Here is an 18933-nt window from a genome sequence, read left to right as displayed (position 1 = left end):
CATTTTAAAATGTACGTTTTAATGGCTTTTGGTACATTCGGAAGGTGGTGCAGTCAACTGACGCTAGTTTTTCATACATGGATGTTTACAACGAACACATGATGGTAAAATGGACATTCTAAGAAAATGCTCTTGTTTGTTTGAGTAACCTTGGAAGCACTTTACCCAGGAGGGTTTTACTACTTCGAGAAGCCCAGGACTAGATAATCTCCCTCTCCCAAGCATTTTCAGTAGATTGCATTTTCAATGCATTTTGCCTGTCTTTCCTTTTAAAAACAACTGAACTGGATGAGAGTTATTATTCATAGTCCTGGTTACTACTAACCTACTCATCTATTCAGTTTCCACTCACAGTTGGTGATACTAAATTCAGTTAATTTCTGTGCTGCATTTAAAAAACTGTCTAGAACCTTCTTCAGCCTTGCTGGGGGTAAAGAGTCAAGTATTCCCAACCCTTGCCCTTAAAGCACAGTCTTTAAAGGAGTGGAGGGACTTCCCTCATGGTGCAGTGGTTAAGAATCCGCCTGCCAATGCAGGGGACACGGGTTTGAGCCCTGGTCCTGGAAGATCCCACATGCCGCGGAGCAGCTAAGCCTGTGTGCCACAACTACTGAGCCTGCTCTCTAGAGCCGGCGAGCCACAACTACTGAGCCCACATGCCACAACTACTGAAGCCCACGCGCCTAGGGCCTGTGCTCCGCATCAAGAGAAGCCACCACAATGAGAAGCCCATGCACCGCAAGGAAGAGTAGCCCCTGCTCACCACAACTAGAGAAAGCCAGCGTGCAGCAGCAAAGACCCAACGCAGCCCAAAATAAATTTAAAAAAAAAGAAAATTTAAAGAAGAGGAAGTAATGGTGACTTTGGTATTAGAGCTGTTCAGTTTCACAAGCAGCCTTCCAATTTAAGTGGAGGAAGATGGGCGGGAGGCAGAATACGTGTGTTTTTAAGTATATAACCCAGAATGTGGACAACACATGGATTGCATTTTGACACAGTGTTATTAAATCACTTTTATCTCAGTGCTATTAAGTCTTTGCAGGTGTGGGTTGGTTGATGATGTGCTTGTGGGTAGAAAATTTCTCCTTGAAATTTCTGGTTCTGTTTTATCAAAGTTTATGTGGAAGTAGCCCAGGTTCAGCTTCGGTGGTGCTGAGATTCCGTATTTTAGACTCTTGGCCTAAACCAATGGACCTTAAGTACACATACTTGGATTACAATTGAGCTCCTTGAGACTAGGGTTTGTTCTTAGCTGCTCTTTATCTGGGTGCTGGCCAATCAAGAGGGCACGGGCATTTCGCCTGAGCTTTCACATTAATTAAAGGCTTCAGATGTAGACTTCTGATGGTTTGACAATATCTCCAAATACAGTCATGAAAGGTACTAGAAGGAGAAAACGAATATATTCATTGTACAGCTTTAAATACCACAGTTTTTAGAACTCTATTTTGGCATTTCTTCTTTTTCCTGGGTGGGAGCCTAGAAAAAGTGGCAGTGGTGTGTGTGGGTCTCCCTGAGCCTGTAAGAGGCCCCGAGAAGGTCTATTTTCTGACCTTCTCTCAGGATAATGGGAATGAACCCTTGAAGTTCCTGATAGTGAAGTGTTCAGTGATTGTTTTCCAGGGGCCGTGTGTGGAAATGGGTCACACCACGTTCTTCAGACAGTCATAGTCGTAACTGACATTTTTAGGGCACTGAGCAATTCTTGTGTATATGTGGATTGTGCTTCACAGCCCTTTTGATTGAAGTGTAACACAGGAAGCCAGCTTCAGTGGGAAAGAAGGAACCATTGAGTCCATGATTGCTTTCAACAATAAATGACAATTCATTACCATTAAGAAGGTAATGTAGGGCTTCCCTGGTGGCACAGTGGTTGAGAGTCCGCCTGCCGATGAAGGGGATGCGGGTTTGTGCCCCGGTCCGGGAAGATCCCACATGCCGCGGAGCGGCTGGGCCCGTGAGCCATGGCCGCTGAGCCTGCACGTCCGGAGCCTGTGCTCCACAACGGGAGAGGCCACAACAGTGAGAGGCCCGCGTACCGCAAAAAAAAAAAAAAAAAAAAAGAAGGTAATGTATTATTAGATTTAAAACTGTCAGGTAGGGTGTGGGATAAGAAAGACTGTCCTATAAACAACAAGGTCCTACTGTATAGCACAGGGAACTATATTCAATGTCCGGTGATAAGCCATAATGGAAAAGAATGTGAAAAAGAATGTGTGTGTGTATATATATATACATACATATATATATATATGTATCACTTTGCTGTACAGTAGAAATTAACACATTGTAAATCAACTAAACTTCAGTAAAATAAATTTAAAAAAACAACAACGTGCTGAGCAAGAAGCCAAAAAAAAGAAAAATTGTCCTGCTTTTAGAGATTAATTGGAGGGAACTAATTACAGACTGCATCTTGAGAATGGGCCGAGTAATCAGTGTAAAGGTATAGATGGTTAGTATGAGTAGGATGCATAGAATAAACATGGATTTGTGGTAGAAGCTGTACATGGAAATCCTCTTGTACTGAAAACATCTTGGCAAAGCCTGAAGCATCAGATTGTGTGTGTGTGAGAGAAAGCGTGTATGTTGAATGTGCCACATATTCTAACAGCTTGCAAAGTGTTGCCCTCCACAGTAGGATATTATATAAATTCATATTTGTTGTTCGGCCTGATGGAAGGACATGTGAAGTGAACTGGGATTGTTCTCTGTGGCTTATCCTGATCCAGTGGGTAGGGAAGAAAGTATCCCTCAAAATCAATTATGCATGCTAGATGAAGTGGCCTTTTTAAATAGCATGATTTTTTTTAAAAAAATAAATTTATTTATTTATTTTTGGCTGCATTGGGTCTTCGTTGCTGCATGCAGGCTTTCTCTAGTTGTGGTGAGCGGGGGCTACTCTTCGTTGCAGTGCGCGGGCTTCTCACTGTGGTGGCTTCTCTTGCTGTGGAGTACAGGCTCTAGGTGCACAGACTTCAGTAGTTGTGGCACACAGGCTCAGTAGTTGTGGCTTACGGGCTCTAGAGCGCAGCCTCAGTAGTTGTGGCGCATGGGCTTAGTTGCTCCACGGCATGTGGGATCTTCTCGGACCAGGGATCGAACTTGTGTCCCCTGCATTGGCAGGTGGATTCCCAACCACTGTGCCACCAGGGAAGTCCCAAATAGCATGATTCTTAAATAGTCTCATTTCTGGGTGTTTTGATGGGCTGGGGTGAGAAAAGGCATAGTACTTAAACAAAGGTACAAATAACTTTTCTAGAGAAAATTTTCAGCCACATTTATAGAGACCAATGAAGGAGAAAAGCAGGACTTTTCTGGACTCACATCCTTTTGTGTGTGATGCTTGTTATTAAATAATATGATTGGAGATATATTCAAATTAGCAAAGATGGAGCCTCCCACCCCCTAGATTTAATGTAAGGGCTCCTTCCTAGATTTGATTTTATCAATGGCTCTGATAAGATAGTAGATTTGTATTTCTTTAGGTAAGTTAAGAGTTACTTATGCTCTCTGCTGTGAAAAGAGATTAGCCAGCACTGGATTCACAAAGCAACCTACTAGTAGAAGTCTGCTTTCTTTCATTCAGAGATAAAGAATTGTGAAGTCTCTCATTATGCTTTCCATGTGGCCTTAGGAAGCATCATTTTTATAATTTGGAACAGCTGGGGGTTTGTTTTATTGTTACAGATTTTTTTTTTTTCAATTCTAATCCTGAGTAGATTTTTTAAATGTCCATTTCTGGGACTTCCCTGGTGGCTCAGTGGTTAAGAATCCGCCTGCCCACACAGGGTACACGGGTTCGAGCCCTGGCCGAGGAAGATCCCACATGCTGCGGAGCAACTAAGCCCATGCACCACAAATACTGAGCCTGTCCTCTAGAGCCTGTGAGCCACAACTGTTGAGCCTGTGTGTCACAACTACTGAAGCCTGCGTACCTAGAGCCCGTGCTCCACAACAAGAGAAGCCACTGCAATGAGAAGCTCATGCACCGCAACAAAGACCCAACACAGCCAAAGTATAGGGGGAAAAAAACCCATTAACATGCATAAATTAAATGAAATAAAACGTCCATTTCAAACCCTGAGAATATTGTATAAGTTTATGAAAAGAGGAGAAGAACATGAAATTTGGCTTACACATTTGTGAAGAATTGTTAATTTGTCTCCATGATAGAACTCTTTTCACGGAACAAAGAAGCTGAGTTCTTTGCTTGGTTGATGTTTTAGTCCATAGTACAGAATAATACTTTGACTACTTTTATCGTTGTACCTATAACATTTGCGTTACACAGATTTTCTCTTAAGTGAAGCTTGCCTTCACTTTGAATTTGCTGCATTTATACAGTAGAATCAAAGTGTGAGTATTAAATTTGTGAATAAAATTTACCTGGGAGGGATGGCCAGTCTTGGAAGATGGTACCAAGAATTAAAATGGGTCCCTATTAATTGAAGTAGTATTCAGAAATTCAGAATTAGGTTTAGATGGATGAAAGTTGAGTATAGTCAAAGCCAGGTGGAGACATTTTTAGAGTGCGGGCAGTGGAAGTTAATTATCCTGGATTTGGGCAGCCATGACTGTGGAAGTATTGCCAAACCAAAATTGGGCAGCTGAAGGCTGGGCTCGAGCTCTACTGTTGCCAGTTACCAGCCGTGTCATCTTAGCTCAGATGCCTCACCTTTCCAAGGCCTTTTCTTTTCCACGAAATGAGGAAAAAAAAATCCGTCTCATAGAGTTTTGAAAGGATAAAATGACAGTGTATTTAAAAGTGGCAAAGTATAAAGGGTTGAACACAAATTTCTTTTGGTTCCTTTATAAGAGAGAGGATATTCAGGTAGTGGAGATGACTGACTGTTTCCCCTGTCAGGATTGGAGATTAGTCTTAAAGTGTGTGTTGCGGGGAGACAGGTAGGCTCACGTGTACATACTCTGGGGGACAAGTATTAGATTTATTAGTACTTTTGGGGGAGGGTCAGGAGCGAGCCCTGGATTCTGGTTTTGGGCTCTGTCATCATGATTGGCTTCCAGAAGAGTGTTATAAGAGTGAATTAGTGACTAGGAAAAAAAGCAGCAAGATTCATAGAGAAAGGGCAGAAGAAGAAGAGAGGGTACTTCCATTCCCTTGCCTTCCTGTTCCTTCATTTATTAAGCTGCCCATGCTTTCCTTTGGCTATTTCTACCTGTCAGGGTCTCAGCAGGAAACAGATGGCCTACTCCAGCTAGGTGACTGAGAAGAGTCTTGTTCAGGGACTGTTTAAAAGGTGCTGACCAGGTGTAGGTAACCAGTGAGGGCTAATGAGTGCAGTAACCAGGGGCCAGCGAGGTGGGGGAGCAGGTACAGTCACCCAGAGGGGGCTACCCAGCAGGAGCTGTGGCCTTTTGAAGGGGACACAGCATATCTGTGGTTCCCCTGCAGGGAGCAAACTGGGGAAATAGATACACCTTCCTCATTCTCTTGCTCTCTGGTCTCCTCCTGGTGTCTCCTATGGACTAAACCCAGGAAGACCAAGCACAAGAGAGCTGTTGATGTGAAATCCTTCTCAGTCAGCCTTCCGGGGCACCAAGCAAGATGGTAAAATGGAGAGAGAGGATCCCTGGGTGTATCTGAGGCAACAGGAACATGTCTTACTTTGAGTTGATTTTTAGATTCTTTTTTGTTTCCTCTTAATCTCTCCCCGTTTCATTCATTCTTGGGTCCCGTATTCGACCTATAATCGGAGTCTTCATTAGGGTGATGTCTAGGGGCTTAATTAGTGTAGATCCCAAGAGGGGCTAAGCGTTGACTGCTTTTGCCCAACACAGCTTAAGTGACACACAAGCCAGTGTGGTTTAGATTTCTTCTTTTACTTTCTTGAGTTTATTTTGAGAGGGTAAGTATATAAAAGCCTCTCAGCTAGGAGGAGGCCTCTTGCTCAATTCTCTTTCCTTTTCTTTTCATACCATTAACCTCACATATTAAGATTTCTTCTTGTTTTTGGTGTGGAAAAAACTGGCAGAGATTCTGATTTGATGATTATGTCTCTAGTTGGGCCCTCAGAGCAAGCTGTTGGTTCTGGGATAAGGATAATAAACAGAGAAGCGATTTAGGTCTTTTGCTTCCATACTTTGAATTGCTCAGAAAGTAAATATACTGGTTTCTTTCTATAAATTGTTGACTGGTAATGAGAAACAATTTTGTAGCTTTTAAAATACTTTCTGGGTTTTTTTTTCCCCAGTATTCGTGGATGGGATTATAAGAAGTTCATTTTTAACTCCTTGGAATTAATCTTGTTAAAATGGGTTGATAGCATTCACATTGCAGTGTTAACTTCATACTTCAGGGCATTCCGGATCACTTTATTAAAAGTCATGTGAAAATGATAAAGGAAGTGTTCATTTTATATTTCAAGAAATTGCAGATCACTTTATTAAAAGTCATATGAAAAGGATAAAGGAATCGGTGACCACTGGACAGTGGGGCTAGAAATCATCTTTCACTGTAACTGTGTGAGGCTTCTGTGTTTACCAAGACATCTGTAGTCATTTAAGGGTGCTTCTATGAAAAGTGTAATACTTATTTGAATTTTTCATGATTGTTTATAAAGATAATGAAATCCAACCACCAGAAAAACCAAACAAAATTAGGACAGATGTTGTATTCCTAGTTTTTAGTTCTCCTTTTACACCTTTTTGTTGTTGTTATTGTTTTAATGCCTTGTTGATAGGAAATGGCAATGAGGACGCTGTAGTCATCCTGTGTATTATTATTATATTCTTCCATGTTTAATATCCAAAAAGCTTTTAATTTTTTCCCCACATTGTTAGGAGAAGACAAAGACATTTATTGTTTTGGAAATTTCAAGGAAATTTGAAAGTGAGTGGGAGATATTCAGAAATGAAGTTACATACTCCCAAAACCACTTATATTTTAAAAAATGAAGTTTTTAGATTCACAGTTTCAGATTCACTGTAGAAGAAATATGTTGTCATTCAGTGAAATGATCTCATGTTTCCATTTTTCCTCCTCCCCACAGGCATTTGTAGCTTTGTTATGGATTATCTTCAGGCTTATGGTAACTGAAAAGGAATATTGAGGAAGGGAAAAATGAGAACACAAAAGAAAAAAATCCAGTGACAGTAAATTTCTGTGTCATAGTTAAGAGTAGGCAGAAGGAAGGAGAGTCACTGTGTCTTCTCTGGATTCAGTGGTTCCTTGGCATAACTCAGGTGACCAAAGCCCCTGGAAATAAATACAGTTGATACTTGCTGTCCTGAAAAATGCTAATTCTTATCTGGGTACTGTGTTCTCCACATACCCCATTTTAAAATAAGAGAAAATGTCTAGAAATTTTCAGGCATTTTTGTCTTACCACTCTCTGACCAGCATTTATGCGAGTGCATTGTCATTTTCAGATCCAAATCCTGGCTAAACATCCCAGCCTCCTGGAATCATTTCAGACATTCTCCAGGGAAGAGAGCTTTATCAAGTGTTCATTCTGTTCAAACGATGCTATTTTTATTGTGTTTCATATAAGATACGTGGTTACAAATCACTATCAAAATTCCATGCTGAGCGGCTTCCAAAGAGGTGACAGTTTTTTGTTCTTTTAAAGCTCATCTGCCTCTGCAATGGACTGTCACTCCTCTGATTTTGCCGAGTGCTCACCATAGGTGGCATTTCCCCCTCTGGTGATGCCCCTCTCAGCAGGCCCTTGGAGATGTCACGTCCAAGGCCTGTTCCTAGTTTAGTTGTCTGGGAGACTGTGAGAAGGTCTCGTGGTCTGATGAGCTGCTGCTGTTTCTCTTTCAGGGACAGGAGAGAGTGGCAAGAGTACGTTTATCAAGCAGATGAGAATCATCCACGGGTCGGGCTACTCTGATGAAGACAAAAGGGGCTTCACCAAGCTGGTGTATCAGAACATCTTCACGGCCATGCAGGCTATGATCAGAGCCATGGACACGCTCAAGATCCCCTACAAGTACGAGCACAATAAGGTAGGCGTAGCTCCTCCTGGGAAGAGCTGGGATGTGTGGTGGCTTTTTTTAATGGACGTTTTCCATCTCATCCTAAATGGGGCTTTCAATGGCTCAACAAGTTGTTTATAACTGGTTTTTTCCCTTAAGTCTTTAAAGTTATAGCTATAAAAAATTGGAGTCGTATTCTTAGTGATATCACCGAAGGACGTTTGGATATTCAACAATAGATACATGGATGTTTAAAATGTAGGGGCACACATTACCTTAAGAAGACAGTTTGTCAGTTCAAGACAAATTGACCCAAGTGAGGGGATTCAGATGAGAAGCAGTGGCCTTGCTTCAACCTCCCACTCTTTGTACTCCCTTGAAAAAAAGAACAAAAACAGCTTAAGACCATTCTGTCCAGTTTAATTTTGGATTTCGTGACTTCCTTTCAGTAGTACCACAGGCTTAATTTTATTTGAAAATAGGCCCATCTGTCACTTCCAGTAACCTTTCAAACACGTTTCTCTGGAGTTGTATTAGAGTAATGGAAACTTCTAAAATCACTTGAGAAAAGGTTAGGGGAAAAAAAAAATTTAACTTTTAGCTTTTTAGAAAACAAGCAAACTTTCCCAATATTCAGCATTTTTTCTTACTTGAAATAGAAAAATCATTTGTTTTTATTCAGGTGAAAGCAATTGCTGTAATTAATCACCCTCCAAATATTATAGCTACATAATGCCCAACGAGGTTGGTGCATCTGAGGGTGTCTCCAGGTTTGAGTTTATGCTGGGAGTTTATAAGGGAAGCGGAATCTATTTGGGATTTGTAGAAATGTCTTCCTGTTAATCAATCGGTATGTCTACTGATGGATGTAGTCTTTGTTCCTTACAACTTGTAGATGCTGATCTTATAATAAGTTGGTAAAACCTCACCTTTTGTTTACAAAACATTACCTTCGCACCTACATTTATTTTAGGACCTTCAGTCAGAACTTGCATTCTCTCAGTACTCTTGATAATCTACTCTTGAGGATATTTCCATATACCAGTATCAATGAGTACTAGGAAGAAGTTGGCATGCCCAGTGTGACTCATTAACTGAGATGTAACTCACAAACATGAAGCGTAGGTAAAATAAAGCAGTTCTCTGTACCTCCGCTTCTGTTACCATTTAGAAGCTTCTAAATATTCAGATCATTTTCAAATCGGGCATTTCTTTTTGGGGGGTGGTTCTTTGAAATCAACTGGCTGCTGCTTATCTAGTTGATACCTTCACAGTTAGTTTTCTGATGGCAACGAGAGTCTCTCCACCAATAACCCTCCCTGCTTTTACTCTCAAGAGTGAAAAGATCTGGGTAGGTTCATGGGAATATGGTACCTGAGTCAGATGAGGCTGCCTGGATATGGAAGCAGTCTGAATTTAAAAGGATCAGGGTCCCCCCCCTCCCCCAGCCCACCCCCCAAGAAATCTCGGTGTAACGAGTTTCTGAAATAGGTGGCATGCTTGTTTTGTTGGAATTGTAAGACTATTTTGTAGAAGGAATTTTTTTAAATGCCAGTGACTTTTCCAATCTACAGTTGGTTGATAACATGATGATCTGATGAATTCTGTCTGAGTTACCACGTGTGTGGTGTAATTGATGTCTGTTTGTATATTTTACATATATACATACATATTGCCAGTTTACACATTAAAGTATAATGCCATCTCCTTAATTATACCGAAAATTCATCTCTTTCTTGGTGCTCCAGAAGAATCCTTCAGGATCTCGCCTTGGTGTTAAATTTTCATATGAAGATCATTCATTGTACAGACACACAGATGTAGAAGATGATGTGGAATTTATGCCCTATTCATAGAACACATTGAAGAACGCTTAATGTGTCTTATTTGAGCTCTTTGTATCAATTCTAGTTAAGCAGGCTTTACTGTGTTGGATACCGTTCAGTTAAAAATCAACATCATAAAACATTATAATAATACAGATTTTTCTCAGAGATCATAATTATCCTGTGAAATCTTCCCACATCTCTTGGTTACTTAACATACTGCCTGATATAGTGACTGACATCTGAATTCCTCAGTACGTTTAATTCCCTTTAGTTCATAATATAAATTACGTTCACATTTGCTCCATTTTCTCTACAACGTGTATGAATTTGAAAGCATCACCCCTTGCTTCCTCCATTAACTTCCTGAGCTCCGCTCCCTCCTTGCCTTTGTTAAAGCTTATTAAGGAAATAATGTCGTCTGTCTCCTTCCTGTTCCACCCAACTGCCGATTCCTCCTCATTCTTCTCTGCTCCTCCTGTGGTACTAAGTGATCCCACCCTCTTGCAGAACCCATACTGGAGTATTGATAGTTGCCTAGCTTGTTTTAGTTATGATGATTTGGGTATTGATCTTATTTTCCTGACTAGTTTCTAGGCTTTTTGAAAGTAAATCTTGTGTCAGTTCCATCTTGGCATTATTCATTGTCCCTGGCGTTGTATCTTGTACACAGTAGGTGTTCAAAAGGTACTTGCTTTATGAATAGGTAAATAATTTGTAAGCTTAAACAGCTGAAAGCCTCCCCTCCTGTCCCTCACCATTGTTGAAATGATTATTCAAATCAATAGATAGCTGTTGATACATAAGGGGATAAATGCAATGGGCTGTCAGGGAGGCAGAGAATGTTAACCAGGGCTAGGCAGAAATTTGCAGTCCAGAAAGAGGCAAGGGCAGAGCTGAGGGAGGGGCACTTTGGGGAGGAGGAATGGCTAGAGTAGATGTTCAGAAGAAGGTATGTGCATGCAGTGTATAAATTGGCCAGTTTTACTAGAACAGAATTCCTATAGAGGAGAACTGAAGAAATAAGAACCAAAGGGGAAAAAAAAAAAAAAGGCTTAGAATGTGCTTCTGAAAGCTTTTGAATCCAGGCTAAGAAGTTTGAATTTTTTATTTTCTTATATTTATGATACCTACTTAATAATAATAATATTTTATGTCTTGGTTAGAACTTCCTACAGAAGTTTCTGGTTACAGTATGCTCTAATATTTTATAAATAGTTTAAAGGACTTGGTGTGCATTTTATTAGCAATTACTTGGAGGCAGTGTGTTGTGATTTGTATTATTTTGTGACCCTAAAGATATAACATAAATAACCATTTGGTTTATTAAAAAGCTTCTTTGCACCTACTGCCACATTGGCCATAATCTATGGTAGTAGCATTAATAAAAACAAACATTTTCCAGTATTGTCCAGCCTAACTTTTGTTCTTGCTGCTAAATTCATATATTTTGTAAAGCAGAATGTAGCTTACAGACGATATGGCCCGTTCTTAACTGAGGAATTGTTCACAGTTTTGTTTGCTGTGAAATTGGTCTAGCTAGGGGACTGCCATGCTGAAATATTGGAATTTCTTTTGCTCTTGTGTAAGTGTTACTACATTGAATTGAGAGTCTCACTGGTTAGCTGGGGGCTGGCACAGTGGTCAAGGGGAGTCCAGGCCACAACCTCTGCCCCAGGTAGTGGTGTTGCATTGCATGTCTCTTCAGGGCCCTTACCCAGTGTTCCAGGGATCTTCATTTCCAGGGGAGCTTGTAATAAATTGCAAACTTTTACCAAAACAACAGATTAATTCCTCCCTGGGTGTGTATCCACTATCCTGTTCTTGGACTTTCTTTCCCAAACAAGTAATATTTATAGGTGAGCTGCTTGGACCCAGCCCAGGTAAGAGAATGTGTTTGAGGACTTCTTCTGAACACTGTGAGCTCGGGTTTATTTATTTCTAACTATTACTTTGCCTTTTTCCTAAACACAAGTGTTTGATAGCTGATGTTGAAAGGGATCAAATATTTGTTGCTTAGTCAAATCAAAAGATCCATTTAAGGCTCCACTAGGTGCAAGGCATTCAAGGATGAGACAGATTACTCTGTCATTTCTTACTTTCCAAAAGGTACAATTTTCATCACTATTATTTTATGCTTTCCTGTCTTATACAGGCATACTCTTCTGAGTATTCTTTGGGCCTTGAAATCAGCACAGTAAAATTTCTATGTTAACATGATAAGAACTGTCTTGAGTTACAGCTTGGGGAAATAGATCACAGGGTTTTGAACTCCTGATTTTTATGTACTTACTTCCTGTATCTGGTAGTTGGCATTCTTCCTGCTTTGCTTGTTGTTGTTGTTTCATATACACGTGCCTTACTTTTTTATTCGACTGCAGATTACCTTACAGTGAGCAGGCTTCTTGTTCTATAATTTGTTATCTCCCCCACAAGAAGCCAGGAAGGTTGTAGGAGCTTTTGTTCACCGAGTGAATCACTCCAGTTAGCAGGCCCTGGTGTCCCTTTACTGTTGGCTTATCATTTCTGTGAACTGTGAAATCCAGGTATTACAGCAGTTTCAACGTATTGAAAGGCCTTTGCTCCCTTTGCCAATCCCAGGAAGAGAAAAGAATCTGATGAATCTTCAAGACAGTTATTGAGTACAACTCAGCCACATGCTAATGTTCGGTAGACACTGTCACCTCTTCTAGCTTTTACTGTTAGACCCAAAAGTCCTGATGACCAGGGCTCTTTTAGCACCTAGGCTGCAGCTGCCTTTGACCAGCCACCCAGCAATTTCCAGGCCCGACTCCTGTGTTCCCCTCTCTCCTGGGGGTGGAGAGGTTGAGGGGACATGTTGCAACAAATACTTCTGGTCCTCCCAGAACCTTTCCAGGAGAGGACGTGTCACGGGGAAAGTACCTGGTTAAGCACATTTACAGCTTTCTGAACATTCTCTGCTTCCTGAGAAATCTAAGCTCCCAGAAGCCATTTTTCAAAAGACAAATGTAGCCAAGATTCTGGAGGACTTGCCAACTTGTTCCTGCCTTTGATCAGTTGAACAAGAAAATTACTGTACTACATTTTCCAACATGAGGTAATTTTCTAAGAGACTGATTTCAATTTAATATTTGTCACCTGTATGATAAGCACATAATAAAGGCAGACCTTAATCAGTATATGTCGGTATCTGTGCCTCTGAAGAGTTGTTTCAGTCAAGGTTCTCTGCTTGCAAGCAACAGAAGCCAACACTGGCTAACTTAAGCGGAAGAAGAATTGATGGGACTGTGAAGTCACTTGGAGAATTGAGGAGAAGCCGAAGGACTAAGTCTCGGAAGCCAGGACAGGTCTGTGGAACTCATCTGAGAGAAGCATGAACTCTGACCGTTTTCAGTCTTCTGTCACCCCCCATTCAGGATTCAAATTCCTGGGAAAACTTGCCTGATTTGTCTAGCACGGCTTCCGTGCCAGCTTTGTAGGCAAGGCTGGGCAATTTGATTGACAGTCCCTGAGGGAAGTCTGGGTACAGTTAGTAGAAGAAGAGGAATGATGCTGGCACAAATCACAATTATCTACTGCAAAATCATACCATCAATTTAAAAACTAAAATGACACATGGATTCTCTATAGATGCAAGCCCTCCAGTTTTGCTCAGCATTCGCTAAGCCTGTCCTAAAATACAGTTTCTTTTTCTGGCATTGTTCAGGGTGGGATATCGGGGAAGGTTGGGAGGTTAGTGATATAGCAACAGTTATAAATGAAGTGAGTAGCTGAGTTTGAGCCAAACCACTGAATAACTGAGTAACCTTGAGATTGTCACATTTCCTCCCTATGCCTAAATTTCTTTACTCTCTAAGCCTGAATTTCCTCATCTGTAGAATGGTACAGATAATAACAAGATATTTCAAGGGCTAAATAGATAATCTATGTGAAAATGTCTTGCAAATGAGAAAAAGAATGTTTGGAAGTTATTATAAGATGAATTTGTCATCATGGAGAGAACAAATACTACTTATCTTCCATCTTTATTAAGAATAAAACAAACAGACAATAGCTTAAACAGCATGACCAGATTTAGGAGGTATCTAAGGAAAACTTTCCTCAGAGTGACAGTCATTGAAATGGGATACCAAGGAGAGAAATCTCCTTATCTGGATGTGTTCAAAAATAGAATGTATTTTTAACATGTGGAATTCTTTAAGGCCATTTTGCTGAAATAAGACCAGGGATGGACTAGACAACCTCTAAAATGCTTTCCAGCACTAGTGTTTTTTCATGCTGATTCTCTGATTCCAAAACTCTAACAAAGAGATGAAGCTGTTGTTAAAGTTATTTGTTATAATTTAAAGCTCCTACCATTTTTGAACATTGTCCATTCCAGAGTACTTATGAGAATTAAAAAAAAAGACAATTAAAAACAGATTTGCTTTGACAGGGGTCTCTAGCCCAGTGGAGATTTTTCTTTCTTTGCATCTCAGTCCCATAAGTGATTACAATATTTATGTCTGTGTACTTTTTAAAAAAAAAAACAGTGTTCAAAGTTCAAAATCAGCTGCAGGTTTTGTGGGTGTTAGTAACGATAGTTATTTTAATTGGGTTGTTGGCTTCTGGCCACCAAAGACAGCCTGTACTTTTTCACAGGGAAACTTTCTACTCCTGCTTCTACAAATCTTTGAGAGTTTTCTTTCTAATAAATAGTCTAAAGGAATCTGGAGACTTTTCATGACCCACTTGATGTGTCAACCACCTCTTTTTCTGAGGTTGGTTTACCCCTTTTTCCTTTCTCTCTAGGACTCTTGCTGGGGAGTTGATCAACACGGATTCTCTAGTAACCTGTATCAGCTTTCAGAATCCCTTTGTGCACTTTCTTTTCTCTTTTACTGTCTTGCAAATATGTCCTAGCCATGTTTTCTCCTCACTTTATCCTTGTTCCACTGTAGTTCTTTATTCTTTTTATACCCATGTCAGCCATATAAAAATAGAAGATGAATTTTGTAATCCCCTTTTCTTGGCTAAAATTAATCCATAATCCCAAGGCATGCCATATCATTTATGCAGGATGAGTTATCTTGAGTTCATGTTCATCAGAGGAGAACTCTGAAGCAAGGAAAGACTTGAGCAATAGACGGAGGCTGATTTCTTTTCTTTTTTTGGTAATTTTTGTATACAGAAAAGTGTGCACATCATTAGTATTGTCCATGTATTTTTCCATTGTGAACACATTTGCATACAGACCTGTTCATCCAGATTAGCATGACCAGGAATTCAGAAGCCTCCTTGTGCTTCCTTCAAAATACCCCCAACCCCGAGGGGGGACTACCATCCTGCCTTCTAATAACATAGATTAGTTTTTGAACTTTGTATGAATAGAAGCATACAGTATAATACTCCTTTGTGTCTGGTTTATTTCACTCAACATTACACTTGTGGAATTCACCTGTGTTGTTACTTCATTTATTCACTTATTCTAATTGCTGTTTAATAGCAGTGCCCCATAGAACTTTATGAAAGTGGTTTATGTCTGTACAATATGGTAGCTATTTGCCACATGTGATGACTATCGAGCACACGAAACGTGGCCAGTGTGACGGAGGAACTGAATTTTTACTTCACTTAATCTTTTAAATTTATATTTACATGTGACTAGTGGCTACTGTATTGGACAGCACAGTTGTATAATATTCCATTTTATGAATACGCTACAGTTTGTTTATATATCCTGTTGTTAACAGAAATTTGGATGTTTCTGGCTATTACAAAGAATGCCAATATAAACATTCCTGTACCTGTCTTTTGGTGAACATAAGCATGTATTTCTTTGGGTTACGTACCTAGAATTTGGAATTGCTGAGTCAGAAGGTATACATCTGGTCAGTTTCAGTACGTGGATACTACCAAAGAGTTTTCCAGAATAATTGTACCAATTTACACTTCCACCAGCTACCTTTGAGAGTTCTAGTTGCGCCATATCCTTGAAGACACTTGGTATATTATTAGTCTTTTTATTTATTCTGGTGGCTGGATAGTAGTGTCACACTGTTGTATTTCTTTGATAAGTAGGCATGTTGAGCACCTTTTCATATATTTATCAGCCATTGGTTATCTTTTTAAAAATACTTCTTCCCTTTTTTTTTCCTATTGGGTTGTCTGATTTCTTATTGTTTCCTAGGAGCTCTTCATATATTAAGGAATCTCAGTTGAGTAAATGTATCGCAGATATCGTCTCTACTTTGTGGCTTGCTTTTTATTTTCTTTATAGTTCTTTAAGTGAAAAGAAGTTCTTAATTGTAATATAGTCCAGTTTATCATTTTTTTACCCTTTTGATCCTTTTAAAGTAATCTTTGCCTGCTTTAACGTTGTTTAAATAATCTGCAGGTTTTTCTTCTAAATTCTTTGTTCTGCTTTTTACGTTCAGATCTAAAATCCATTTCAGATGGATTGTAGAGTACGGTGTGATGTGTGTGGGGGGTCAGGTTTTATTTTTTTCATATGGGTATATAATTAACTCATTTACTGAAAAGACCGTCCTTTGCCCAGTGCAACGCAGTGTCTGTCATCTTTCATTTTGTCACTCAACAAATATTTACTAAACATCTCCTATATGAAAGTCAACATAAACCAATTTGGCTGTTTTTAAAAAAGGAAAGAGCAAGTGCTCTAAGGAACATTACTGATTAGTCCAAATACACGTGAGAACTCTGCTAAAGCATTCTCCCTCTAAATCCCTTTCAGCTGCTCAGAGCGTGGACGTCCATGGGCTGACAGCCACCATATAAAATACATGTGGCATAGTTTAACACATTTTAGTAGGAAGTTGTGAATCTGGTCATTTGGCTGTTCTTAGTTAACTCCTGGCAAAGCATCACATACATACTTTCCTTCTTCTTTTAAACCACGTAATGCATGATTTTCCCCTTTAATTTTAAAACAATGCATCTATTTTCAATTAGAGAGTCAGAATCTATTTGTTGGAACCAAAGAAAGTGAATGCCTAATGGAGTTTGAAGGGATCTAGTGAGAATATGAGACATGCTAGCATTTTTCTTCCTCATTCTCACACCACTGAAGAAATAATTTCAGTTCCGGACTTTTTGCTGTTGTTGACATTTAGGGTGGGGCTTGCTTAGGGTTTAGCAAAGTGGCAGTTTTGCTTATCTTGGTCACATATATCAAAGCCTAAAATCTTCCTGTTTCTTGTACTGTATTCTTCACCATATTGTTTACCCCAAATTATACTTGCTACATAACTGTGCTTTTAAATAGCATACTGTTAATATACTATGATTTTCATGAATATATGTGCGTGTATCCAAACATGAACATCCTCAAGGAAATGTGTTGATACTTTAAAAAAATAATGACATTTTTTGGTCACGTTATACTGTGACACTTTCCTCTCAAGGGGTTAAAAAATTCTCCACTTAAAGCTATGATCACTAGTTTTGATTGATTCGTTGTAAACCTATACTTGGAACACATTTATTTTCCTGATTTTATGTTTGTTAAAGTGAATTTGCTAAGAAGGTAACCTTTAAGTTGTTGCCACCACTACTTTGTAAGATGGTTGTGCAGTTTTCTTACAATCTTGTGTTATTTGTTTAAAATGAAAAATGACTTAGAAAGGACTGGCATAACCAGCGTATATCAAGTAACTTGATACCACCGTTGAGATGTATAAGATTATAGATTGGTTGGTAGGTTATCTGCTTCTTTCAATGTACACACATCCTCTGTGGTAAAAAGCATAATGGTTTTGAGCTAAAAAGCAGGCTGTCCTGACTGTAGTAGACATTGGCCTGTCTGGGAGGTGGTGAACAGTTCTTGAAATGGTGGCTCTGTGGTAGGAGTTTGGCTGTTCAGGTCATCGTTCTCCTCGTGTATGTTGGAGGCACTAGCCTGATCTTCTCCCTCAGGCTGTGCTCATGGCAAAGGGACAAGAGTGTATAGCTGTTTGGTTAGACTGCACTGCAGCCAAACCCTCACTAAAGTTGGGTGCTAAAATACTTTTGGATTCAGTAATCCTTCAATTGACCTTGATCCTATATTCCATACTGTAATGGAAAATTTAGCGTTAGCAGTGCTTGTCAGAGTTTTAGGAATTTTGGCTTTAGCAGGGCCAAGTGCAATGTCAGTGAGATATTTGCCCAAGAATTTGATATTGGCATAAATGGCCAATACCATATACTTTGCTGATGGTCTCTGTAGATGTTGAGTGGTGTGTGCCCAGCCATGGGGGAGAAGGGCAGCCTGAAGGAAGTCTTGTCTTTTTCTTTGTGCAATGACACTATCATTTTGCCAAATGCTATATGAAGATGAGGTGCCTTCTAATTTGCATATAGCTGCCATATAGTCCGATGGCAGCTTTGGATCATCCAAAATGAATATGAGGTTAGGGATGGCGATTTTATATTCTAGAACAGTGTGTCTCAAACTTTAAAGTGTGTGCAAACCACATAGAGATCTTGTTAAAATGTGGATTGTATTTCAGTGTATCTGGGGAAGGCCCAAGATTCTACATTCCTTACAAGCAAGCGCTCAGGTGATATTGAAGTTGCCTGAAGTAGAGCCATCTTTGAAATAACTGACTGTACCACTAGAGGCAATATGAAATCATCAATGGGCTAACCTTTGAGTAAAGATTCCAGAACTGATACATCTATGAGATTTCAGCCGAAGGATATTCAGCAAGTTACAGACTTTCTAAGCTATGTCTTCCTCATCTGAAAAGTGAGGGTGATAATGTTACCCACTTTGTATAGTCGATGTGGGCATTAATGAGAGAACATAAAGGTTCATTCACGTTTTTCCATTAGAGATTATGGAAAAACTGAGAACAAACTTTTTGATGCAAACCCAATTGATGCAAAACTTTCAGGATGGTAACATCAGTATAGTAGTGCCCACTAAATGGTTGTTGTCAAATTCTTCTCAGAAAGTTTTGGGTAAGGGGAAACATACGGGCCTTTGGATAGACTGCAGAATGTGTAAGAATAAATTGCTGATTGTTTGAAGATGTTGAAGAGGCTATGACACAACAATGAGACGTGAGTCATTATCAGGTACACCAGTGGTTTCCAGGAAGTAGTGGCCTAGACTGTGATAAGACCTAGGACAGCTGGTCTAGAATGTGAGTAACGGTGGTGACCCGGAAGGGGTTCATGATCCATGTTACTGCTGGTA

The 18933-nt window shown here is 39.8% G+C and overlaps 1 protein-coding gene across 1 annotated transcript in view; it reads left to right on the top strand.

The window, feature by feature from the left end:
• Positions 1-18933, top strand: part of GNAQ (G protein subunit alpha q) — a 292728-nt gene that overhangs the window by 96355 nt on the left and 177440 nt on the right. Inside the window, exon 2 of the mRNA XM_022573465.3 lies at positions 7790-7974. Within this exon, the coding sequence (XP_022429173.1) occupies positions 7790-7974 (185 nt within the window). The remainder of the gene's footprint in view (positions 1-7789; positions 7975-18933) is intronic.

The sequence above is a fragment of the Delphinapterus leucas genome, chromosome 6, assembly GCF_059928025.1.
Source record: "Delphinapterus leucas isolate spDelLeu-1000000601 "Yukka" chromosome 6, BTC_Dleu_Yukka2, whole genome shotgun sequence".
NCBI lineage: Eukaryota > Metazoa > Chordata > Mammalia > Artiodactyla > Monodontidae > Delphinapterus > Delphinapterus leucas.
This window is presented reverse-complemented; position numbering and strand designations above follow the sequence as displayed.